Source organism: Rhincodon typus, chromosome 3, assembly GCF_021869965.1.
Source record: "Rhincodon typus isolate 14 chromosome 3, sRhiTyp1.1, whole genome shotgun sequence".
Lineage (NCBI taxonomy): Eukaryota > Metazoa > Chordata > Chondrichthyes > Orectolobiformes > Rhincodontidae > Rhincodon > Rhincodon typus.
The window spans coordinates 884043-908659 of NC_063334.1; the positions used below are offsets into that span (position 1 = coordinate 884043).

The window sequence follows — 24617 nt, forward strand, 5'->3', positions numbered from 1 at the left end:
CCAGCAACTTTGTTTTTGTTCCTGATTTACAGCATCCGCAGTTCTTTTGGTTTTTATTTAGGACCAAAATGAAGCTGTTTTCTTACTTGAGTACAAGCAGGAATTTTCAGTTATACTAACTGAAGTAAAACTACTGCTTGCCCTCACAGTAGGTGCTTGCTGGAAATACTCAGCAGGTGTGGCTGCATCTGTGGAGAAAGAAACAAGCTATGTTTCAGGCTATTACCTTTCATCAGAAGTTAAACTCCCTCCCTGTGCCATTACCACAGAAAGCAACTCCCTACAGCCCCCTATCCTACAGGGTTGAATATCAACTGTCCCTGGGGACTTGCTTATTTTGAGACAATCACGCTGTTTAGGACTGCATTTTCATTATACGGAAGTAATTAGTCAGTGTAATTAATAAATAATTAATTAAAGTTGTGATATCTTTCCCAGGAAGAAGCACGTTGCTAATCTCTTGTGAATAAATGGAGGAATATTTTCTCATTGAAGGTCATCCTGAATTTCAAGTTTACTTGCATTTTCAACGGTTTTTTGACATAATCATTTCTGACTTAAGTCATATCTGATTTCTCTCATGTTGTTGTGCACTGAAGATTCCTTTTCACTGCAATGTTACCATACCTCCTTGCAGGTCACTCTTTGTCCCTCTGATCACACAGTTAACAGCACATCACAACGTAGACGCTGATCAAAATGGTAAGCTTGTGGAAGATAACTGTCAAGAACCCATCACCACATCAAGGAAAGGAGGTTTGTCAGACGACTTTGTTTCAATCCGAGCACTGGATGCAGTTCATTAGATGTGTAAGGACACACAGTTGTAGATTTAAATATAATAAACGTATTATAAACATGCAAGGTGAGGGCTTGTTCCATTGAAATTATACAACCACTTGCAAACTGACAAAAATGAGTTGGGCTGAGAATGGATCCCATGGCAAGCCCAGTCGGGCACATACAGTATCATAAAAGCTGAACTCAACTGTAGCAACCCATGCAGTTAAATGCAATGAGTCCAGTTTCAGACAGGAACAGTGCATCTAGATTGTTAATGATATAATAACATGGTGCTAATGTCGCTGACTTGTTGAGTGGCACACTAAGTAAATAGGCTCACAAATGTCATCAGTATGTCAGTTGCATGGAGGGGAAGGAATATTTCATCATATACGTGGAAAATTCAATCCAACTGGTCTCAATCAGTTTGCTAATTCATGGTGTGCAGAACCAGTCAGATAAAATTGGGTGTGACGAGATGTTACATTTGCGTGCCTTGGGCCGTCCATACATACATAAGTGTAGTGATTTGTGAGGACATGTGCTCTCAATTACCCCACTAGGCAGATTGTCACTGCTATGCAAGTCAAACAAATATTCTTGTGACTTGCTCCTGAGTAGTGATCATTCTTAGCAGCAGGTCCAATGGCTGTAAATTTGGATCTGTCTATAAGAATAGCATGCATTTTGTCAATATAGTGCACATTCGTTAATTTTGTTCTCCTTGTCACTGGTGCACCCCTCTGCATTGACTTGTGGTCTCACAATATCTAAGATTTGATGTGCAGTTAGATGTAATTGCTGAACAACCCTGAATGTGCCAAAAATTACACCAACAGCCAATTTACAATCCATAATTTGGGCTCACAATGTTTCTTATCAACAATCATTTTGGTTCAGATTTCGCAGACTAATCCTGAGGCCTGAAAAGAGTTTGTTTCTTCCTCATGCACAAGCGTATTGTATAACAGTTCGAGCTTACCGAGGTTCAAAATAGGCTCTTGTTGGCACACTGGAGTCTGTAGTAGAAGTAAGCTCAGTCCCACAAGCATTTCTTCGGCAGGAATACTCTACAAACAGATCAGTTTAAAGAAAACAGACTTTGAAGAAAAGCAGATGTGTATACATCATACTGCACCAGAACACAAATGATGATTAAAATGATTACAATGCACCAAGTCTGCAGTCCATTCAGAATATCAGAATGATTCCAAGAACTTCCTTGACTGATTTATCAGTAACTAGAGCCAAGTAAAAACCGATCATAATTTCAGATATCAAAGGGATGCATAAACAGAGAAATCAACTCCATTAAGTTCCCCTAATAGCAATTTTTTTTAACCATTAAGTTCCCACTTCCTTCTTTAGTGCAAGTGAAGCTTTTTAAATTGAAGCTCACTTGGAGAGAAGAATATGTTTTAAGTTTCTCTCATAATAAACTTTTCCATCCATTTGCCTAATGCTATGACAGAACCTTTATAAAACACTACGTTTGTCATCCATGGATTCAGTGACAATTTGTCTGATATAAAGATGAAGAAGTTGGAAAAATATATGAACTTCTTCCGATGGATGAGGCAAGTAATGTGCCTCAGTTTCTAATATACAGTTCAACAATTGAAAAACCATGCATTATAATTCAAGAATTCACATTGAGAAAACAAGGAGATTTATGCTTTTGGGGACATATGAACTATTTGGCATGAGGGACGTGACTAAATTTTTTCAACATCCAGTGATGCTTCTGCAGATAACGGCACACAGGAGCAAACAAATTCAGAGACTGCAGAAGGCCTTGAGGAAACAACAAGTTAAGTTACTGAGATCTGAAGGTTGGAGGTTGGCCAACAATTGTTTTATGAATGTCAACTGATAAGGAGCAATAGATTTGATTTTCTTTTTAAAGTACATTTCAATTCAGAACCAGTCCCCCTTCTCTAATTAAAGTCATTTGTTTTGGAGCCAAGGACCTGGAGAGGCAGGCATCTTGCTTTCCAGAATACATGAAGTTAGTGGTCTAGCAGCAGGAGACTGCAAGATATTAATGTCTCAGGCATGTGAAGCCAATGGGCTCCATATGTGACATGTACAGAGGGTAAAATGACCCGACAATTGAAATGCCAATTGAACTAACCTGAAGTTTTCGCAGCCCTAATTCATCAGTTGTGATTTCTGTTGAGGAAGTAATAATGTAATTTAAACCCTTATTCAATTACATTATATATAGAGAGGAAGGCTCTACCTATGACATAACACACTTACGCAGCATAAAGCACTAAGCTGTGTGAACATACAGGCACACATCAGGCTGAAGAAGGGTCCCGACCTGAAACGTCAGCTTTCCTGCTCCTCTGATGCTGCCTGGCCTGCTGTGTTCATCCAGCTCCACACTGCGTTATCTCGGACTCCAGCATCCGGAGTTCTTACTATCTCAGGCTGATAGGTGCTGTGCACGCCTCAGTCTGACAAAATAGCTAGTGTGCAGCCAAGCAAAACATTTAAAGGGACTGTGCACAAAAAATAAATGCCCTAACTACATACAATTCTGGTCACCCTTCTATAGGAAGGCTGTTGTTCAACTTGAAAGGGCTCAGAAAAGATTCACAAGGATGTTGCCAGGATTGAAGGGTTTGAGCTATAGGGAGAGGCTGAATAGGCTGGGGCTAAATTCTCTGGAGCGTCAGAGGCTGAGGGGTGACCTTATAGAGATTTATAATATCAGAAGGGGCATGAATAGGGTGAATAGCCAAGGTCTTTCTCATAGGGTGGGGGAGTCTAAAACTAGAGGCACAGGTTTAAGCTGAGAGTGGAAAGATTTAAAAAAGACCTGAGAGGTAACTTTTTCTCACAGAGGGTGGTGCATATATGGAATGAGCTACTAGTGGAAGTGGTGGAGGCTGGTACAATTACAACATTTAAAAGGTATCTGGATGGGTATATGAGTAGGAAATATGAGAAGGATATGAGCCAAATGCCGGCAGATGGGACTAGATCAGTTTGCAATGTCTGGTCAGCATGGACAAGTTGGACTGAAGGGTCTATTTCTCTGCTGCATGACTCTATAACTACATTTTAAGGGGAAACAAATCAAAATTCTGCAGCAAACTGGAAATCGGAAATAAAAATGTTGCCCAGTTCCAGCGAAAGGTCATTAACCTGAACCATAAGCTGTTTCTGTCTCCACAGATGCTTCCAGAGAAGCTGAGAATTTCTCACTTTTTTTTTAAGCTTTACAAGCATTTTAAGGCACCATGAAGTTGGGAGGATGCTGTTACTCACAAGGGGAAAGTTTCATGCTTTGGAGGAGACAAATTTGAGGATACATTACCATTCTACATTTGCAACCCAGATTTTTTTAAACATGGAACAAATGAAACTCGCCTGCACTTTTCACAATAAGCTGTCACAACTAATGTCAAGTGCGACAATTCTTGTAAGTTCACCACCTGTACTACTTACATCAGGAACATTGTTGACAATCATCTGAATTTGATGAATAAGTGAGGAGAGCTCTCCAGTGATTTTCAGGCTAACTTCACAAACACACAGCAATTGCAGAGATAGCTGGGCGAGCTCAGATTTCCAAAAATGAGCATGCTGGAGGAAAGCTAATGACAACTCTTGAAGAAATATTGTGGCTTCTGTAACTTGTGCCAAACTGGTTACCTGGTGGAAAGGAAACAGAAATACAACATTGATTTTGACATTACTACTGGACTGGTATTTCAGAGGTCTGAACAAATGTTCTGGGGACTGAAAGTCAAACCCCATCACAACCACTGGTGGAATTCAATTGGAATAAAATTATCACTCAGAGTCACACAGCACGGAAACTGACCCTTCGGTCCAACCAGTCCATGCCAATCATAATCCCAAACTAAACGAGTCCCACTTGTCTGCAAGTGGCCCATATCCCTCCAAACCTTTCCTATTCATGTACTTATCCAAACGTCTTTTAAACATTCAAGAGACTACAAGACTGTCATAAAAATCCATCTTTTTCACTAACGTTCTTCGTGGAGGACCTCTCACTTGTCCTTACTTGGTCTTCCCTGCATGTGACTCCAGACCCACAGCATATAATTGCTCTCTAAAATAAGCAAGCAGACAACTTTGACATATCAAACTGCGAAAGATGTCCTCACACCAGATAGACTGCAGTCCTTCAAAATGCCAGCTCACCATCACCTTGTCAAGGGCAATGAGGGATGTTCACATCACATAAATAAAACCTTTTTAAAACCAATGCCACATGATTATTCTAGACATGTGCAGAAAGATTTATGGCAACAAACATCCACATGCTAGTCCGTCGTAGCAGGAATCCATTCAGCCCTTCAAGTCTGCTCCAACATTCAAAAACATCATGGCTGAATGGTTTGTACTTCGTTAAAATTATGTTATCTTGGTTTTTAAGAAAGCAACTGATGGCTTTCCGAGAATCATAGAAAATCTGTGGAAATCTTTAGTGCCCAAGATCTTTAGTGACACAAGTTTTGCACGAGAGAAGTTTATTACTTTGCTCACAGCAGCGGCTTAGTCGTTCATACTCTCATTGGAGACAGAAGGTTGTGATTCAAGTCACACTCTAGGCCTTCAAGTCACAAATCAAGGCTGACACTCCAACGCAAAATTGAGTGAGTACTTGGGAGTGTGATCATGGACGCTGCAATATCTGGACTGCATCAATGTCCAAACCTTACAACAAGCACCACAAATGATAATCCCTTGTACAAATGAAACTGCTTTCAACTCGAGTGATATCAGGCAGCACGGTGGGTCAGTGGTTAGCACTGCTGCTTTCACAGTATCAGGGACCGGGTTCAGTTCCACACTCGGCGATTGTGTGGAGTTTGAACACGCTCCACGTGTCTGCGTGGGTTTCTTCCAGTTGCTTCAATTTCCTCCCACAGTCCAAAGATATGCAGGTTAGGTGGATTGGCCATGGGAAATTGCCCATAGTGTCCAGGGATGGGTGGATTAACCATGAGGAATGCAGGGTTACAGGGATAGGTTGGGTCTGGGTGGGATGCTCTTCAGAAGGTCGGTGTGAACTCGCCGGGCCTGATTCCACACTGTGGAGATTCTACAGTTCTATGATTTACTATGTTCTTGCAAAACTCCTGGTTTCAGTTGCAAAGTCTAAAAAATGAGGGTAGATGCTAAATTAGCATCAACCCATTTACCTGCAATAATACATTGCTATCCACTCAATTGGGCTTAGCTAACAAAAAGATATACTTTTCAACAGAGTGATAAACACCTCCTCATTTTAAATTGAAATTAACCACAGCTACAAACGGAGCAAATAAAAACAGCAAAATACTGCATATGCTAGAAACAGGGCACTTGCTTTGTGGGGATTTGGGGTGCAGTCACACATTACTTTCTGTCCTTGTGTCGATGTATACGGTGTTTGAACTCAGACACAGCAGAACAAGAAGAATTTACCAGTGACCTCAAATCAACATGACCGTTACACTCAACTTAAAGCTAAAACACAGAATAAAGCCATTAATTTCTTAGAGACAAGACTTAAATTGGCACAAGACAGAAATACCTTAGCAACAAAGATAACACAGCGTGAAGCTGAAGGAACACAGCAGGCCAGGCAGCATCAGAGGAGCAGGAAAGCTGACATTTCGGGTCGGCACCCATTTCTGAAGAAGGGTCCCGACTCGAAGCATCAACTTTCCTGGTCCTCTGATGCTGCCTGGCCTGCTGTGTTCCTCCAGCTCCACACTGTGTTATCTCTGACTCCAGCATCTGCAGTTCTTAGTATCTCTAACTTCGAAACAAAGTTTTTTTTTGCCAATATTATCAACACACCTGTACAAGCAAAAAGTCATCACCCTGAACACATCTTCCACAGACTTGTGAAGTCAGAGCTAAACGTATTTCCTTCACACATGCATGATGCTAGAAGATCTTAACCAGGCAATTACTATCCTATCAACGGCATCTCAGATTTCAATCTCTGATTTATATTTAAGCAATATCATAGTGTTCATTACAATAGCATCCATTGTAGGTTCCCTGGACATTTGCTTCTGAAGAAATGCATTCTAAACTGAGATTCTACTTCTGCTCATAAGTAATTTATGACTTCAGGTTTTACTGGCTCCCAGGTCACTGAATGTTCCTTTCCCTGATGGTTTTAATTAATTCCATTACAGTCAGGAAGTAGAGGAAGAAACTTCACCAGCTTCCATGAATTTGGCTGCTGTGTCATCGTGAAATTTATGGATCATTTGGATGAACTTTTCAGGATAATCAATTTTGCCCAGTAATATCCAAATGTCCTCTGCTGACTTAAGGACTTTGAAAGATCAGCAAAAACACATGGGTCCAAATATCACTCCCAGTATAGTTCTTTAAGTTGTCTGACAGGATCACATCAGTCATATCTTTGCCTTTTCCCTATTCAAAAACAGGCACTGGGCAAGGATTTCTCAGCCCTACACTCGATGTAATTACTTAGGTAATGTTAGCAAAAATTCCCTGCCATTACATGGGAAACGCTGTCCTCGTGTTTGAGGAATTAGATAGTGGAGGCATTTTTATACTCTTGAAGGACTATTTAATTTCAGCACATGGATGGCAACAATTTAAGAGGGCAACTTACAACTATCTTTTCAGGTTCTAAGCTAGCTGGTTTCTCCCTGCTAAATATGCCTCAATAGATCTATGTCAACAATGACTCTCGCCAATTTTTACAGACGCATCATAGAAAGCTTCTTATCTGGATGCTTCACAGCTTGGTATGGCAACAGCTTTGCCCAGGACTACAAGAAATTAGAGAATTGTAAACACAGCCCAGTCCGTCACGCAAACCAGCCTTCCTTCCATCAACTCCATCTATAGTTCCCACTGCCTTGGAAAAGTATCCAACATAATCAACGACCACTCCCACCCCAGTTATACTCTCTTCACCCTCTTCTGTCAGCAGAAGATACAGAAGTTTGAAAACATATTCCAACAGCTTTAAGAACACCTAACCCCCACTGTTATGAGATTTATGAACGGACCTCTCATACATGAGAGTTGATCTTTCTCTGCACCTTCTATGCAGCTGTAACACTATATTCAGCAGTCTGTTCTATTACCCTGATGTACTTACATAAGGTATGAATTCCAAATTTGCTGATGACACCATAGTGAACAGGATCTCAAGCACCAACAAAACAGAGTACAGGAAAGAGATAGAGATAACAAGATGTAGAGCTGGATGAACACAGCAGGCCAAGGAGCATCAGATGAGCAGGAAGGCTGACGTTTCGGGCCTAGACCCTTCTTCAGAAATGGCCCGAAACGTGAGCCTTCCTCCTCCTCTGATGCTGCTTGGCCTGCTGTGTTCAACCAGCTCTACACCTTGTTATCTCAGATTCTCCAGCATCTGCAGTTCCTACTATCACAGGAAAGAGATAGACAGCTTAGTGGCACGGTGTAAAGACAACAATCTCTCCCTCGGTGTCAGCAAAACGAAGGAGCTGGTCATTGACTTCAGGAAGCGGCGTGGAGGACACGCCCCATTGGTGGAAGTAGTTGAGAGCATAAAGTTCCTCAGAGTAAATATCACCAATGACTTATCCTGGCCCATCCACGTTGACACTACAGTCAAGAAAACACATCAAAGCCTCTATTTCATCAGAAGGCTGAGGAAATTCGGCACATCCACAATAAGTCTTACCAATTTTCAAAAATGCACCATAGAAAGCATCCTATCCAGACACACTACAGCTTGGAATGGCAACTGCTCTGCCCAAGACAATAAGAAATTAGGGACATTTGTGAATGCAGTCCAGACCATCACACAAAGCAGCCTTCCATCCATTGATTCTGTTTGCACTTCCTGCTGCCTCAGGAAAACAGCCAACATAGTCAAAGACACTTCCACCCTGTTTATGCTCTCTTCCACCCTTTTCCTTCAATCAGAAGATGTAAACATTTGAGTACACATACGAACAGATTCAAGGACAGCTTCAACCCCGTTGTTATCAGTCTTTCAAACAGATCTCTCGAATGTGAATGTTAATGTTGATCTCTCTTTCTGCGGCTGTAACACTATATTCTCCACTCTGTTCCGCCACCCTGATGCACTTTGTATGCTAGGATCTGCCTGCATAGCATGCAAAACAACGCTTTTCTCAGCATCTTGGTACATGTGACAACAACAAATCAAACTCGAACTCATAATGATTTCAGGGTAAATTAGGGCAGCAAAGGTTGTGGATTTGAATTCCATCAAGGGTCAATAAGAGTACTTAGTAGCCTGTGTTCGACATTACAGACAAGGAAGCTACAAGGTGACTTTACATTGAAATAACAGAGTTTTGACATGTGTCAATTAAATAAAAAGGCAGTTAGAATAAAACATTTAGATGACAGCATAACAGACTTAGCAAGACTAATCCAGTCGTGCTTGAGAATCCTGCCATGGTAAGGAAGGTATGCATCATACAAAATCTCTACTTTGGAGTGCAGCTGACAGTAACTATTCCCATGATTAATCCAGCAGCTACTTAACAGCCATGTGTAAACCACCTAAGTGTGCTCCAAGATTGGCTACAACCTGTCAAGTGACAGGTAACATCTCCTGCAGCTGTATAAATGTATTCAAGCTCTCACTTTATATCAGTACAATAAAATCACACAAGGTGACAATCTGGTCGACATTCCAAAATGTGCTGAGTAGAGACACTTGTAATGTTTGTTTCGTGAAGTCCCAGGTGCTTTCGAGGAAATGCGATATTAAATATTGTGGTAATGGTCCCTTTAAGCAGTAGGTTTCCTGGAGAGATGATTTCTGGTCAAACTATTTGCTTACAGTCACTGATCACGGGATCAAGTTGGCTCAAAGCTAAACAATACGAAAAGGGTCAACGTGAAGTTAACTATAGGGGTGAGTAGCTCCCTGTGTGTGGTCCTGAGTTCAAAACTGTTGGGTTTGATTTAGTTTCAGCAGAAAGGAGAGTAGAGAGACAGGAGGCGAGATAAAGGGAGGTGGGGGAAGGCAGTGAGTGGAGGCAAGAAGATGAAAGGAGGGGGCCAGACAGAGACAGAGACAGAAGGAGGGGGCAGAGAGAGAGAGAGAGAGAGAGAGAGAAAAAGAAAGAAAGAAAGAAAGAAAGAAAGAAAGGTCAGAGAGAGAGATAGTGAGTAAGAAAGAAAGGGGGGTCAGAGAGAGAGAGAGAGAGTCAGACAGAAAGGGGGCAATTAGAATGAAAGGGAGAGGAGAGTGTGTGAGAGTGAAAGGGAGAAAGCGCTCATGAATACTAAAATCCAGAGTTAATGGTTTAATAATATCATTGTGAGAATAGATTTATAGATAATCTGCCTATCTTATTCTGAGAATAAAAATACTTTGAAAAGCTGTCTAATTTAAGCAATACTTTCATCTAAAGGAAAAAGTTTTCAACTTGGTAGGGTTCGGTGACTGCAGCTGATGCTGCTAAGGGCACTCAAAGTGTTTCATCTAATGAATTTTTATAATCAACTGTTAACAACTTCTACAATGGTGTGGAGAGGTCTTACCTGCAAATGCGGAACAAGATCAAAGAAGAGACGGAGGACCTGCTGGGTAAACAGAGGAGGTGCATTCTTTTCCTCTGCAGATCGGCTCTGAAGTATAATCTGAAGAAGACTAAGACGAAGCTCAGAGTTCTCTCGTAGGCAGGAAGGTTCACAGTACAGATACTTGAAGAATGGTGCCATCATTACTACAATGGATGCGTTTAACCTTTTATAAAGGGTCAAAGAAAATTTAAACAATACCGCTAGATCTAGACTAAAGTTTTTTTTTCATCTATTTGCTGTGTGTATGCAATTTTCTCCTTTATTATAATCAGCCTTACACTACACGTAATATTCCTCCACTTAAAGACATGCGACTACACCTCTAGAAATGGCACACTGCAATCAATTGAGAGGAGAGGAATGAGACAGGTTCACTATGATGTTTGACCTTCCCCATCCTCCAGGTACTGTGAGCTCAAGAACTTGCTCAGAAAAGAGCAAGCCAGGAGCAAAAGTTCAGCAAGTGAAGAAGCACAGACACATACTCATCCAACACCACTCTGATACAGCACAAGAGTTGTGCTAAGGCAGTGTGCAATGTGGCTATCTTTTAAAAGTGTTACTTGTACCTAATGCAACTGCTTTACTAACCATTACATGCTGTACAGGAAATTGCTCTTGATTAACAGATATTAAACTTCTGAAAGTTCACATTTACCTCTTTGAAGGTTGTCGAAAAATAGAAGCTATTTGCTGAAGGAGGAAGGGCCAGCTGTCAGGTCTATTTTCCAAAACAAAAACAAAAGGATGTGGGGGATTCCTGTAAAAAAACAAAATATGATATTGACAGAAGGAATACTTCATCAGCTGGGTCTCCAAAAAACAAATCTTGATTAAGCTTCTCAAGCACGATGGAATTAAAGTCAAAACGAACTTGACATCAGATCATTTTAAATTATAAACAAATATACACAATAAATACCGTAAGTAGACCAGCAAACTGTTCTACTCAATTCTGGCTAAAGTTTCTTAAAAATGTCTTGATAATATATTTAAGTTGTGTGTGGTCATAAACTTGTATCCGAATAAAAAAAAAATTAAATAATAAATTATCAATTACGTCCAGGTGGTCAAATGGGGGATGAGCAGACGATATAGCTCAGCATTTTCTTCCATCTCAAAATGATTATCAACATATTCGTCTTCTTCACTTCATTCTAATGCACACTTTCATATTATCTAAACTATAGTTAAATATGGTGGTTGAGAATTATAGCATAATTAAGTACTTCATCTGTGTCATTTTTTCCAATGTCTAACATCATTGAAACCATGCATGCAGCTGAATCCATGCATGTCTAACTCTGCTTTTCCTATTCAAAAGCCGTGGAAGCAAACGGTCATGTTAAATGGTCTATTCACATTGCTCTCAATAACTCTCTTTGCTGCATCGCTAGTTACATTGTAATTTGGGGCTGATGCTTTAATGCCAATAATGAAGTATTGAAAACTATGAAGTAGAATGAGCAAAAATCTCACCTTTGATACCTAAATGTACGGTTTGTGAGCGTAAGAAATCATTCCGAGTGTGGCTGATTAAATTGTTCATTCCCTGATTGATGGTCACAACAGGTAGCACAAGCCTAGCATGATAGAACATCATGGCCTGAGAAGGTGAAATTTAACACCTTAATGATCCTTGGTCTCCACTTCAGTGCTGCATAGTCTATTTGTTAGGTGCCTTTCTGGATCAAGATAGACAGCCAAGCAAATGTTTGCATTTTTCACAATCCAATTTCCTCAACCATTAATTCCTCTTAAGATAACCATTACTCATATTTTCTTATGCTACTGCCACCATTCCAGGTTTCAGTAGCCTTGAACACATGTAAAACCAAATATTTCTGCCTCTCTTGGCACTCTCCAAAGTGCTCATGAAGACATCCATTCCTGCCTCCTTAACAGAAGCAACCCCAAATGCCCTATTGTTCTTGATCTCTCTGACTGTCTTGCCCAAATTTAAATCCAAATTTGTTCTAGAATCTCAGCGGGCTCTTTTCTCCCTGCCACATCAGGGCAAGTTCCTTTTAAACAAATCCCCTTCGCTCAATTTGAGCAGAACAGAGCTGACTTATAGCCCCAAGGCCCATTTGGGTGATTGCCTGGTTCTCGAATCTGTTCTATTAACTTCTTTCTGAAGAAAACAAAATGACTCTCATAAGCACCGTGCTCTCATAGCTGTGATTTACACAGCATCTCCCTCCCTCACCGTCAAAGGTCCCCAAACCTGTTAACTTGACAGCAGTAAGGTCATGAACAAAAACAGAAGTTGCTGGAAAAGCTCAGCAGGTCTGGCAGCTTCTGTGAAGAAAAATCATAGTTAATACAATTATGAGGAAGGGTCACCGGACCCGAAACGTTAACTCTGACTTTTCTTTCTTCAGAGATGCTGCCAGACCTGCTGAGCTTTTCCAGCAACTTCTGCTTTTATTCCTGATTCACAGCATCCGCAGTTCTTTCGGTTTTTATTTAGCAGTAACGTCACGTTTCTAGGTATTAAACCCAGGACCAGACTTTCAACATGACTAAAGATGGATCCCTTTCACCAGATCACCAGGCAACCAGATCACATGGGTTTACTAGCAGGAACACACATCTCTCTTGATTACTCCATTTTACCACCAATTAAAGGTCACTCTCAAAGGACAGAAAAGGGAATATGAATAAATAGTTGAACTTTATGTTGGGCAACAAATTATCGCTAGCATCAAACCTTGGGCCTTAGCCATTTACCATCTGCATCAATAATATCATAAGGGACAAAATGTTATCTAGACAAACTTGCTAATGATACAAAGTTAATTAAGCAGTGAGGAGAACACAAGGAAACTGCAAAAAGGTAAAACCAGTCCGGTGAGTGGTCTAGAAGTACAAATGTGGGGACAAGTCAAATTAGCCACTTTGGTTGGAGGAATAGAAAAGAATACCAGCTATAATGTAAAATGCCTTTATGAGATGTGGAAATCACTGCCTGAGTGAACATATTGCCCACGCTCAATTGCTCTTGACAAGTTGGTGGGAGACCACCATATTGAACTGCTGAAATCTATAATGCATATGTGCACACAGATTGTGATTAGGGAGGGAGTTTCAGGGTCCCAACCCAACAACACTGAAGGAACGGCGTTATATTCTCAAGTCAGGGTTATGAGTGGCCTGGATGGGAATTTGCAGATGCTGCTCTTGTCTTTCTTGGTGGTACAGGTCATCAGTTTGGAAGGTACTGTCTAAAGAGCCTTGGTAAGTTTCTGCAGGTAGCTATTGGATGGTACACCCTACTGCCCCTGTGTTTCTGTGATGGAGGCAGTGAATGTTTAAGGTGGTATATGTGGTATCAGTCAAGTGGGCTTTTTTTTCTGGATGATGTCCAGCTTTGACTGTCACTGGAGCTGCACTTATCCAGGCAATGGAGGAGTATTCCACACTCCTGACTTGTGACTCGTCGGCTTAGGGAAGTGAGGAGGTGAGATACTCCTGCCTCTTACCAGCTCTTTTGCCATTGCATTTATATGGCAAGTCCACTTCAGTTTCTGGTCAATGGTAACCCCAAGGATGTTGACAATGGGGGAATGCCATTCAATGTCAAAGGATAATGCATCAATTCTCTCTTGTTCAACATGGTCATTGTCTGGTACTTGTGTGGCTCAAATGTTATTTGCCACTTATCAACCCAAGCCTGGGTGTCATCCAGGTCCTTCTGCATATCAACACAAACTGTTTGGGCTTCTCAAGAATCATGAATAGTGAACATCATATAATCATCGACGAACATCTCCACTTCTGACCTTATGATGGAACAAACCTCATGGACGCAGCAGTTTAAGATGTTTGGGCTGAGAACATTGCTCTGAGGGACCCCTGAAATGACATCCTCGAGTTGAAATGACCAATCTCCAATGTTCACAACCATTTTCCTTTGTGCGAGGTATGACTCAAACAGGGGCGATTATTTTCTCCTGGATTTCCATTGGCTCCAGTTCTGCGAGGGATCTTTGATGCCACACAATCAAATGTCAAGAACAGTCACTTTCAGCTTTTAGTAAGTGAGAAACAAAGAAACTTTAGCGTGCAGCAGCACATGGGACATGTTGCTTACAAGTCACAGAAAGTTAATGCGCAAGTATAATGTGGAATTAGAAAGACAAATGTTAAGGTATCCTTTATTGTAAGGAGGTGAAACAGGTTGGTGCAATATTGAAGAAACCTGGCTGAAATGATATAGTGCTTCGGTGAAACCATGCTTGCAGTACTGTGTCCAGATTTGGTCCCCTTCCTATAGGATGACAGACTTAGTTTTGAGGCGAAGCCTGACTAGATCAATTCTGAGATAACAGAATTGTCCAAGGAACACAGATCCAGTGGAATGAGTCTATACTGTTTGGAATTCACAGGAATGAATGAGAGGTGATCTAATTGGAACAAAAAAGTTCTAAAACAGCTTGACAGCATAGATGCTGAGAGGCTGTTTCCCTGGGTGCAAAGTTTCAATCTACAAGTTGGAGTCCCAAGAAGTCAACTTATGTGAGGCGGATAAGAAGGAGGTTGTCTTAAAAAAAAAAAAATCATTGTTTAGAGCACAGGAAGCAGTCATTTGGCTCAACAGGTCCATCTATTCCCCAGGTTAAGTCTTCTCTCACCCTTTTCTCTTTACCCCTATCAAGCTATCTTTATAATTCTTTTTATGTGGTACATTTAACCTGCAAGCCCTAAGCCTGGCACTCCTGCTCTCCTCTCCCAAGAATAACTGATTGAAAATACTGAAATGCATAAATCACTTTCTCAGCAAGAGGAGTTCCATCTCAAACACTGTGGCTGAGTATGATCAATGCCAACCAAAGAGTGGTCAAGTTTTGATAACCCAACATAGACTGAACCACCCCATTCAAATAAGAAGCCAGTCTTCTGCTTGATGAATAACCGACCATTAAGATTTGGTGTTGGAATCAAATCATCCTGCAGTTGCAATACTACCTAATATTTATTAAAAATAAGAATTCATGACTAAGTTACTTGATCTCACACAATAGCAATATTTAATTGCAAAAGCTCAAGATGAAAATGCCCCAGGAGATAAAGGATATATTCTAAGATTCAAAGATACTCAAAGGCTTCCTGGGGTCAACAAAACAGAGTTCAAAAGGTCATGTTCATCTAGAATTTGTCACTTGGTATGATAGAGTGACCAGTTACAATCTGCCTGACCATCTCTGTCCTTAGAGAGGTTCCCATGGAGATGTGTCACATTAAGCAGCAGAAACCTATCTAATGTCCTTGCATGTAATTTGTCAGGCACACAGTTAAGGTGACTGCTTGAACAATATCATTTGTTGCCAAAGAGTACCTTTGTGATAAGTTAACCTTGCCCTTTCACCGGTCAAATACAAGTTAACATACATTGCATTGACAGGGTTGAAGTGATGCATAAAATGAGGCATGAACTTCTGAAAGAATTGCTTCAGCAACTGCAGAACCCATCTATTGGCCATACTCAATATTAACCTGTTCCTATCCACACAGCATAAGATCCAACTGATTTATTATCATTTGTGTTATGGAATAAAACTGTGGAAATGCCACTCCCAAACAAAAGTAAGATTTGCACATCTCAACACATTACGCAAACTTTCAAATTACCAAACAGATAATAGATACACCTGTCAGCCTCGTCACTATTGAAGTCTACTTCCAAGCAAAGCACCAGAAGATAGTGAGTTAAAAAAAACAGCAAATAGTCCAGATAAAAGGCATAAGTCAGACACTATTGGTCTAACCTCAGTCAGGCCATTTGCTAGATGTCTCTTAGGACTGTTTAACACAAAGGGACAATTTGCTTTCCTCTCATTTATCCACAGGATAAAGTCATTATAGCTTAGATTGAATGCTTTTGTCTGACAGGATGTTAATGATGCTTCAAACAGTGTCTTTTGAGAAATGGTATAGTTTTTAATTAAAGGAGGAGACACTAACAAGACAAATGCTGAACTTGATTACACTGTAAGCTAAAATCAATAGCTAACCTTACACACCAAGTCTTCATATTACTTCTCACCTCTCAACCTTATCAAGCCAACAAATGAGTTCCGTTGTGACACATCTATTTGACATTTTTCCCTAACAAAATAATGAGTATTTGATCCAATACAATTACTTTATATTGTAGCAAAGTCTTTAACATTTAAGCAGGCAACAAAGTCACGAGAAAGTAGCAAATTACTGAAAGTAACAGAACTAGCCAACATTCCTAATTTTATTAACGATACTCTTTCAGAAAGTAGTTATGGAAGATAGTTTGTAAGTCGGACTTCATATCATATTCAACAGTGCAGTCTCTGAAAAAACCACAATTTTTCACAGTAAACATATTATTGGGAGGATGTGAAACAGCAGATGACACTTCGACTACCGCTTCATTAAATGCTTTTAATGACACTGAGTAACAAGTGCTGAACCACTGAACTTACAATTATCTATGCCACAAACTAAAGCTGCAATACACAGCACATTTAAGACAGTTCTATGTTTTAGTGTGCAGCAATTACATACAGGCAACGTTACAACCTCCACTGAACCTGCTAACATTCAAGAAAGAATTTAAATTGCCAGCTCATAACTGAAAGGACAGCAAATCAAGACATCCAATTTTGAAATTTGTAAGGTAACAAGCGGCAAAAAGCATGACTGACTAAACACAACTTTCTTTCTATAGACAGCTTATATTTCAAAGTAAAGAAAGGAACATTTCTCTTTTAAACTAATCACATACCATATTCACCATGGCATTACAGCCTTTTTTAGCAAACTTTCCGTGGATATTCCCAGTTTCCAAGATTCTCCCAGATCTCCATTTCACCAGTAGTCTCTAAGTAAATGACGGCTGCAGTGCTCCCCAGCTTTAGGAGTTTATCTTAACCTCACTTTCAGCAGAAAAGCCTGTTCTATTAGTTCTACTGGAATTGTTAGACATTTCAGCATTTTGTCTCTTCAATCATATCTGGATGTGGTAGCTCACAAAGGCAAGCAGCCTTTCTTTAGCACTGACCACTCAATCTCTGCTGTCAGTGACATTCACTGATTTGTAGGGAAGCCTATAACCTGATCTCAAAAATGGCTTCCTCTTTCCTCTTTAACCCCAGCTACATGTAACATCAACTTTTCATCCAGACACAATGTCAACTAGCTGTCCTTGAGCCAACTCACTTTCACCCTAGAAGTAAACAGTTTGCAATACAACTGTTGACTACTCAATAACCCAACAACAGAGACACAGATTTCTGAAATTCTGGGAGACTCGGTGATGACTCATGGTAAACTCAAGAGACTGTTGCTCTACTCTCCAAGAACAAAAACCTTGCAGGTTATTCTCAGCTTTTAAAAAAAATAAGACTCCCTTTGATGACCAACAATCAACTAATCAAGGTTTTTGACTGTAGAATACAAAGTCTTCCATTTACACTAAATTTAAAGTTACCATCCCAAAAATAAAGCTCACACTTACATGGCCACTCAGATATCTTGACTGCTTCAGTGTATGTGAAACTGGATGCAAACACATGTTCAGAATAATAATATATTGTCCTTCATCCTTGCACACATATACCATTCCAAAAAGTAAGCAAGGAAGCCAGCCTGCATTTGCCACATTAATTGTAGCTAGACCGTCAATTTTAGTCAAACACAAAACAATGCTGCTAATTAAAACAGATTGCAGCATAAGAGATATGTTACAATTCCACATATCTAGTTATCATGTATCCATTCTAATAATCCATCACAGCCATTAAACAGTCTAGGACAATGCAATACATTTTAAACCCTCAATTTCTCTGCTTCACTGGCCGTTAATTTAACCAAAACAAATTATTTCAGCAAGATCTTATTGTGAATAGGTCTTTTAAATTGTCAAACTTGAGGGATTGCTTAATCTCAGATTTTACACAGAAAACACTTTGTATTGTCGTTCACCAATACAAACGATTACTTTGTGGAAACCCAGGCAAACTGATACAGTTTTTATATTTTGCTTTGCATAAGAAAACATTTCAATCTGCTTTCATCAATTCCTTAAAACGGGAAAAGTCGATGTGGGCAATTCTAACTGGAAATATCACAGATAAAATTGCACAGTAATGAATCACTGCATACTTAGGTTAAAAAGAAAAATTGAAGCATTTTATTTTAGAAAGATGGGCTGCAGGATGCTATAACAGAAAAGACACATGGATATTCACACTTGCAATTCACACGGTCTAGGATTTTAACGTTCAACGGCTGGAGAAACCGAGCAAAGCTGAATGAAGGATGCATCAGGTACAGTTTTGGATATCCCAGCATCCTTCATGGCCAGCTCCACACTAGCACCAGCAGAGAACAAGGGAATATCAGACTCTGAACAAAAAAAAAAAACTGTGGATGCTGGAAATCTGAAAGAAAACAAAACAAAACTCAGCAGCAGGTCTGGGAGCATCTGTGGAAAAAAGCAGAGTCAACATTTCAGGTCTGAAGACGTGTCTCTGGCCCTGAAATGGTGACTGTGCTTTCCCTCCATAAATGCTGCCAGACGTGCTTAGCATCACCAGCAATTTTTTGTTTTTGTTTCAGGTCAAACTCTATTCATAGATGGAGTCATAGAGTCGTACAGACCCTTTGGTCCAACTCGTCTGTGCTGACCGGATATCCTAAATACATCTAATCCCATTGCCAGCATTTGGCCCATATCCCTCTAAATGCTTCCTACTCATGTGCTCATCCAGACGCCTTTTAAATGTTGTAAGTGTACCAGCCTCCACCACTTCCTCTGGCAGCTCATTCTATACACCCACCACCCTCTGCATGAAAAAGTTGCCTCTTAGGCCCCTTTTATATCTTTCTCCTCTCACCTTCAACCTATTTCCTCTCGTCTCTGACTCCCAGAAGAGATCAAAGGGGTGGAAGGTATTTTTGCCTTGCAATTAATGCAGCAATATTCAGAAAGTTACTCCACAAATTTTTTTTTTTTCCCAAAAATCATCCAGGGTCACATTCTCTAAACTAATAATATCAGGGTGCTGACACAGAACAGCACCATCATGATGTAATAAACGCAAGTTGAAGGGTGTGCTTAACCTCTGGTTCACCTTAACCTCCGGTTATGATTTCCAAAGCTTCATAGGAAACTGAATTTGATTTATTTTTGCAGATCCCACAATAAATAACCATCAATGAGCTTAAGCATTATTTATAATATGGCTACTGATGCACAAAACAAAGTTCCCTCAACCGCCAAAGCTTTGGTCAAATCTCCAAGTGTATGGCACTATTTTAATTAATATTTCTAATAAAGAATGTACTTAATTTATTAATTATCAACACTCAACCTTATACCAAGCACAAGATAACTCTTACATCCAAAATGATATGCCTTAATATAGCTTGGTGTTACAATTCTTTCCTTTAAAAACATGTCCCTGAGGTCACTGCAGCAATTAAAGATGAGTAAAATCCAATTCAACAGGCACATATTTTAAAAAGCTGAATAATCAGGTAAAAGAATCTGCTCACTGCTCTCAAGCCCAAATTTTAGGCTGAGGTTTGGTGTTGAATTTGCTCTTGCTTGTACATCCAGAGCCTTGATACTAAAATACTTGAATGGCCACCCAGTTGTAAGCAGGAAGCTTCTGGTCCTAAAGATCACGACAGACTTAAGAGGTTTATACAGTAAGAATGCAAGTGCCTATCTTTCAGATCTTTCAGGGTGAGGGTCAGGGACATCAACGGCATGGGCAGAGGTATGGCCTGCTCCTGACTGGCACCAAAGGAGACCCACCCTGCTCAGAAACCAGCCACTATCACCAGAAAGGTACATAATCAAGCTGTTGGTGAATTCTGACCCTTAAATGGCAATTAATTGGCAACATAAGGGCATTCATTGATGCTGGATGAAGCTGGTCACCCATGGACCTTCTGTAATTGCTGAGGTACCAAGAAGGGGAGGGTATCTGTGTCAGCCAGCTTGCCACACTTTTTTTACCACTTCCAGGCAGGGGATAATCATGTCCTTAGTGCTTGTGGTCTGGTCATTTGCCTATGATCCAAGGCTGGTTTGTCAAATCTTAAATTTTCAGGGGAATTGAATGATCTTCCCCGAGAAAATATCAACAACACTGAAAGGTACAGACATTACAAATATTATAATTTATACATTGCATGTTATAAAGATCTTAAAATGCAACAACACAAAAAGAAAGCCCATTGCACCTATACCAACACAGAGGATGTGCCAATGAGTCCTACTCCTCTGTCCTTTTCCCATACCCCACAAATTCTTAATTTCCAGCTTTACAGACACAATTCTATTTTGAAAGCCATTACTGAATCTGCTTCTCCCATTCTTCCTCATAATTTGTTCTTGTTCACAACAACCTCTCATGTCTTTCTGTACCCGTCCTTCTCATACCTTTTACCAAAACTTTGCAATTTATCTCAAGTGTCATCTGGTGCTGATCTGCCCGTCAGTGGAAAGTTCTCCTTTATTTACTCTCTCAAAAGTCAGAAAGCCGAAGGAACAGAGGAACTTGGTGCAATTATACTCACTACGAAAGCAGTAAACTGATGAAGTGCAGATTGATAGGCCCTGATGACTACATCATTGGGTCTTGACTGTAGTGACAAAGACATTGTCGCCAAATATGCAGCCACAACATTAGTATGAATAAGTGTTGTGAAAACGACATAAAGGAGGTTGCAAACATGTAGAGATAGGTTGAGTGAATGGGCATAAATGTGGCTGATGGAGTACAATGTGGAAAAATGTGAAATTGTTCACCTTAGCAGGAAGAATTAAAAAAGCAGAGTATAACTTAAACAGTAAATGACATGGGAGGTTGAGAGATGACCTTATAGAAATTTATAAAATAATGAAAGCCTTAGATAGAATTAATGGTAGGTGTCTTTTCCCTAGAATGGGGGATTTCAAGACTAGGGGGCACATTTTTAAGGTGAAAGGAGGGAGACTTAAAAAAAGACATGTGACAAAATTTTTACACAGAAGATAGTTCACACGTGAATTGAACTTCCTGAGGAAGTGGTGGATGTGGGCACAGTTACAACATTTAAAAGACATTTGGATAAGTACATGAATAGGAAAAGTTTGGAGGGATTTGGGCCAGGAGCAGGCAGGTGGGACTAGTTTAGTTTGGGATTATGTTTGGCATGGAATGGTTGGACTCACTCTATGAACGTATGACTGCAAAATTCTGAGCTGAAGAGCAATCGAGATGTTCTACTGCGCGCATCACAACACCTTACTACACTTGTACAGCATGAAATCAAGCCAACTCATAGCATGCTATCACTTAGAATAAGAGAATTCAGCACAAAAGTAAGGATGTTATCCTTTGGTTGTACAAGACCACATCTCAGAGACTGCTCGCAGTTTTGGTCTCCTTATTTAAAAGGAGGAGGAAAATGCACTGGAGGCAGTTCAGGGGGAATTTAACAGATCGATACCTCTAGTCAGGAAAGATTGGAAAAGCTGAACTTGTTTTCACTGGAGTTTAGAAGAGTGTGGGCTTACTTGATGACAGTGTACAAGATCCTGAAAGCTCTTGATGGGTGGACATGGAATAGATTTTTCCTTTTGTGGTCGCGTCCAGAACCAGGGGAAGAAGAGTCACCCTTTATACACAGAGAGATGAGGGGGATATTTTTCTCTTAATAGGTTGTGCAACTTTGGAACCTTCGGCCTCAGAAGGGTCAGGGAATGTTTTAAAAGTGGAGGTAGATTGATTGCCTTGCCTATCAATGTGGAATTTGGAACATCAAATGGTCAGTCACCATCTTTTTGAATAGAGGAACAGGCCCAAGGTATCGAGTGGCCTACCCCTGCTCCTAATAATGATGTTCACCTTCATTATTTACAACACTTCCATTAATTCTCTCTGCTTATGGAGAGAACGATCCCAGTTTCTCAAATCATTGGATAAAATGAAGTCTCTCCAACTTGGTATTATTCCAGGCTCCTCAACACCCTTTCCAAGGTCTTCTTATCTGTCCAAAGATGACTAGAAGTACTGAAATTAACCCACTGAGTGACAGCATACTTATTTTCTGAGCAAACATACAGTGCCCATTCCATCAGTGAAGCTGGAACTTAGAAAAACTATGTTTCTGGGCAGTTTTGTGCTTTGTGAATAAGGATTGACAGCATCTTTTGATTGATTCAAGATTAAAATTTAGCAGGCAGCAAAAACATTGATTTATGCTGAAATCGTTTCCTAGGCAATTTTATTATTTTGTAACAGCTGACATATCTTAAAAGGATTACAGCTCACTATGGCAATGAAATACTGTGATACAACAAATAGTAAGTATTTTGCAATCCAAAATTTACCTGATGGCATACGGACACGAATAAACTGTTTTATGGCTTGGATCAGTTCCTTGTGCTTGCATCAGTAGCAATTTACTGATACTTCGAATCAAGCCTTGGACGTTACTGGAAATGAAAATGAATATTATTCCATACATGCCAATGTATCTGTGGCAAAATTTAAAGTCTTAATTTTCATACAGGAGAACTATCAAATTAGAAGGTACGAAAAGGCGAAAACAGACCTTTGTAGAATATGAGCCAATCTGAGGAAGCCTGCTTTAAACATGCCAGCTTTAGGGAAAGACGCAGCATCATTCAACTAATTTGCAGGGCTACTGCAAGTTCCGAGAAGATATAAAAATCAGATGGCTCTTTCTGATTACAACAATACTTTTCCAGTGCACGGTGGCTCAGTGGTTAGCACTGCTGCCTCACAGCGTCAAGGAATCAGGTTCAATTGCGCCCTCAGGCAACTGGAGTTTGCACATTCTCCCTGTGTCTGCATGGGTTTCCTCTGGGCGCTCCGGTTTCCTCCCACAGTCCAAAGACGTGGGGGTTAGGTGCACTGGCCATGCTAAATTGCCCAAAGTGTCGAGGAACGAGCAGGCTCGGTGAATTAGCCATGGGAAATGCAGGGTTACAGGGTAGAGGGGTGGGTCTGGATGGGATGCTCTTCAGAGGGCTGGTGTGGATTCAATAGACAAAATGGTCTGCTTCCATAATCTAGGGATTCTATGATAAGCCAATGAATCTGGATTTTTCACTGCTTTTAGAAAGTACAATAATATTGCTTCTAATATTCACAGCGGTTTCTTGCTATAATAAAAATGATCAAAAAAACAGTTTGACATGGAATTCTCTAGGTAATCTTCAAGAAAGTTTTGACACTGCCTTTAGATAAATCAAACAGTTAATAGTATAGGTCACCAACTTTTATCTTATTCATTACAATAATTCCAAATAAATTCAGGATCAGAATCCAAAAGCAAAGAATAATTCTACATTAAAAACAATAAATAAATCATATTTTGAATGGAAAGGGACTAAATTTGACCAAAACTTGATTGGAAAATATACCTCACAATTTTCTGATGGAGTAAGCATAGTTCATGATGCTACTCCAAGAATTATGGTAAAACCTGAAACATAAAAGCTTGGGATGTCCATCAACACAAGTTCTCTATCATATTTACACCTAGATGGTGAAAGTGTGCTCCTCCTAGCAGTTATTATATTTCAGTTATTCACTCCCAGCATCTAGGTTCCAGTTCAACCCAGAGAGGCAGGAGTCTCTCTGCAGTTTATAAGGTTCATCTCTGAAGTGAGCTGTGTCCTAACAGTTGGTGATGGAAATGGGCCTAAAACATAAAACAATCCCTAATTGGGCTGCAATCAACAATCTCATTTGGACAAGGCAAGGGATCACCAGTGTAAGAAATGAAAGAATTGTCGCATTGGTGCAGTAAGGGATGATGTTTTGACATTGTGACTGGAAGCACATTCCCAGATCAAGGTACAGAGCACAATCAATATTGCGGCTGCCTTTGTAAATCTGACATTACTCCAGTGCAGGTCTGAATTCAGTACAAACTGAATTTGACACTTTGGTCATTACATTTTTCACACTGGTGAGTCCGATCGGGCGGCTGTTCTGTATTTTCAAAAATGCGTTGAGTTTTACCTCACAAATTATTTTCACTCCCTTCTCAAAAAGAAACCAAGAGGCTCAATTCTTGGTACACTCTTGCACAAATATAGAAGAGAGCACGGAATTTCCCGTGTAGTCAGTGTGCATAACTGTTACTTTGTATTGTCAAAGTCATGGTCGCAAAACGTATAGCATCCAGCCAATCGGTGAGCCATGTGCACTATTTAAAAAGTTTGCCCTTCAATAACTAAGCCAATCATA

The 24617-nt window shown here is 40.2% G+C and overlaps 1 protein-coding gene across 1 annotated transcript in view; it reads right to left on the reverse strand.

Annotated features, from left to right (window-relative positions):
* focad (focadhesin) overlaps positions 1–24617 on the reverse strand; it is a 187727-nt gene that overhangs the window by 136128 nt on the left and 26982 nt on the right. The window contains exons 5-9 of the mRNA XM_048619555.1: positions 22727–22831; positions 11018–11119; positions 10318–10522; positions 4243–4449; positions 1737–1853 (exon numbers count right to left, since the gene is read on the reverse strand). Coding sequence (XP_048475512.1) covers positions 1737–1853; positions 4243–4449; positions 10318–10522; positions 11018–11119; positions 22727–22831 — 736 coding nt within the window. The remainder of the gene's footprint in view (positions 1–1736; positions 1854–4242; positions 4450–10317; positions 10523–11017; positions 11120–22726; positions 22832–24617) is intronic.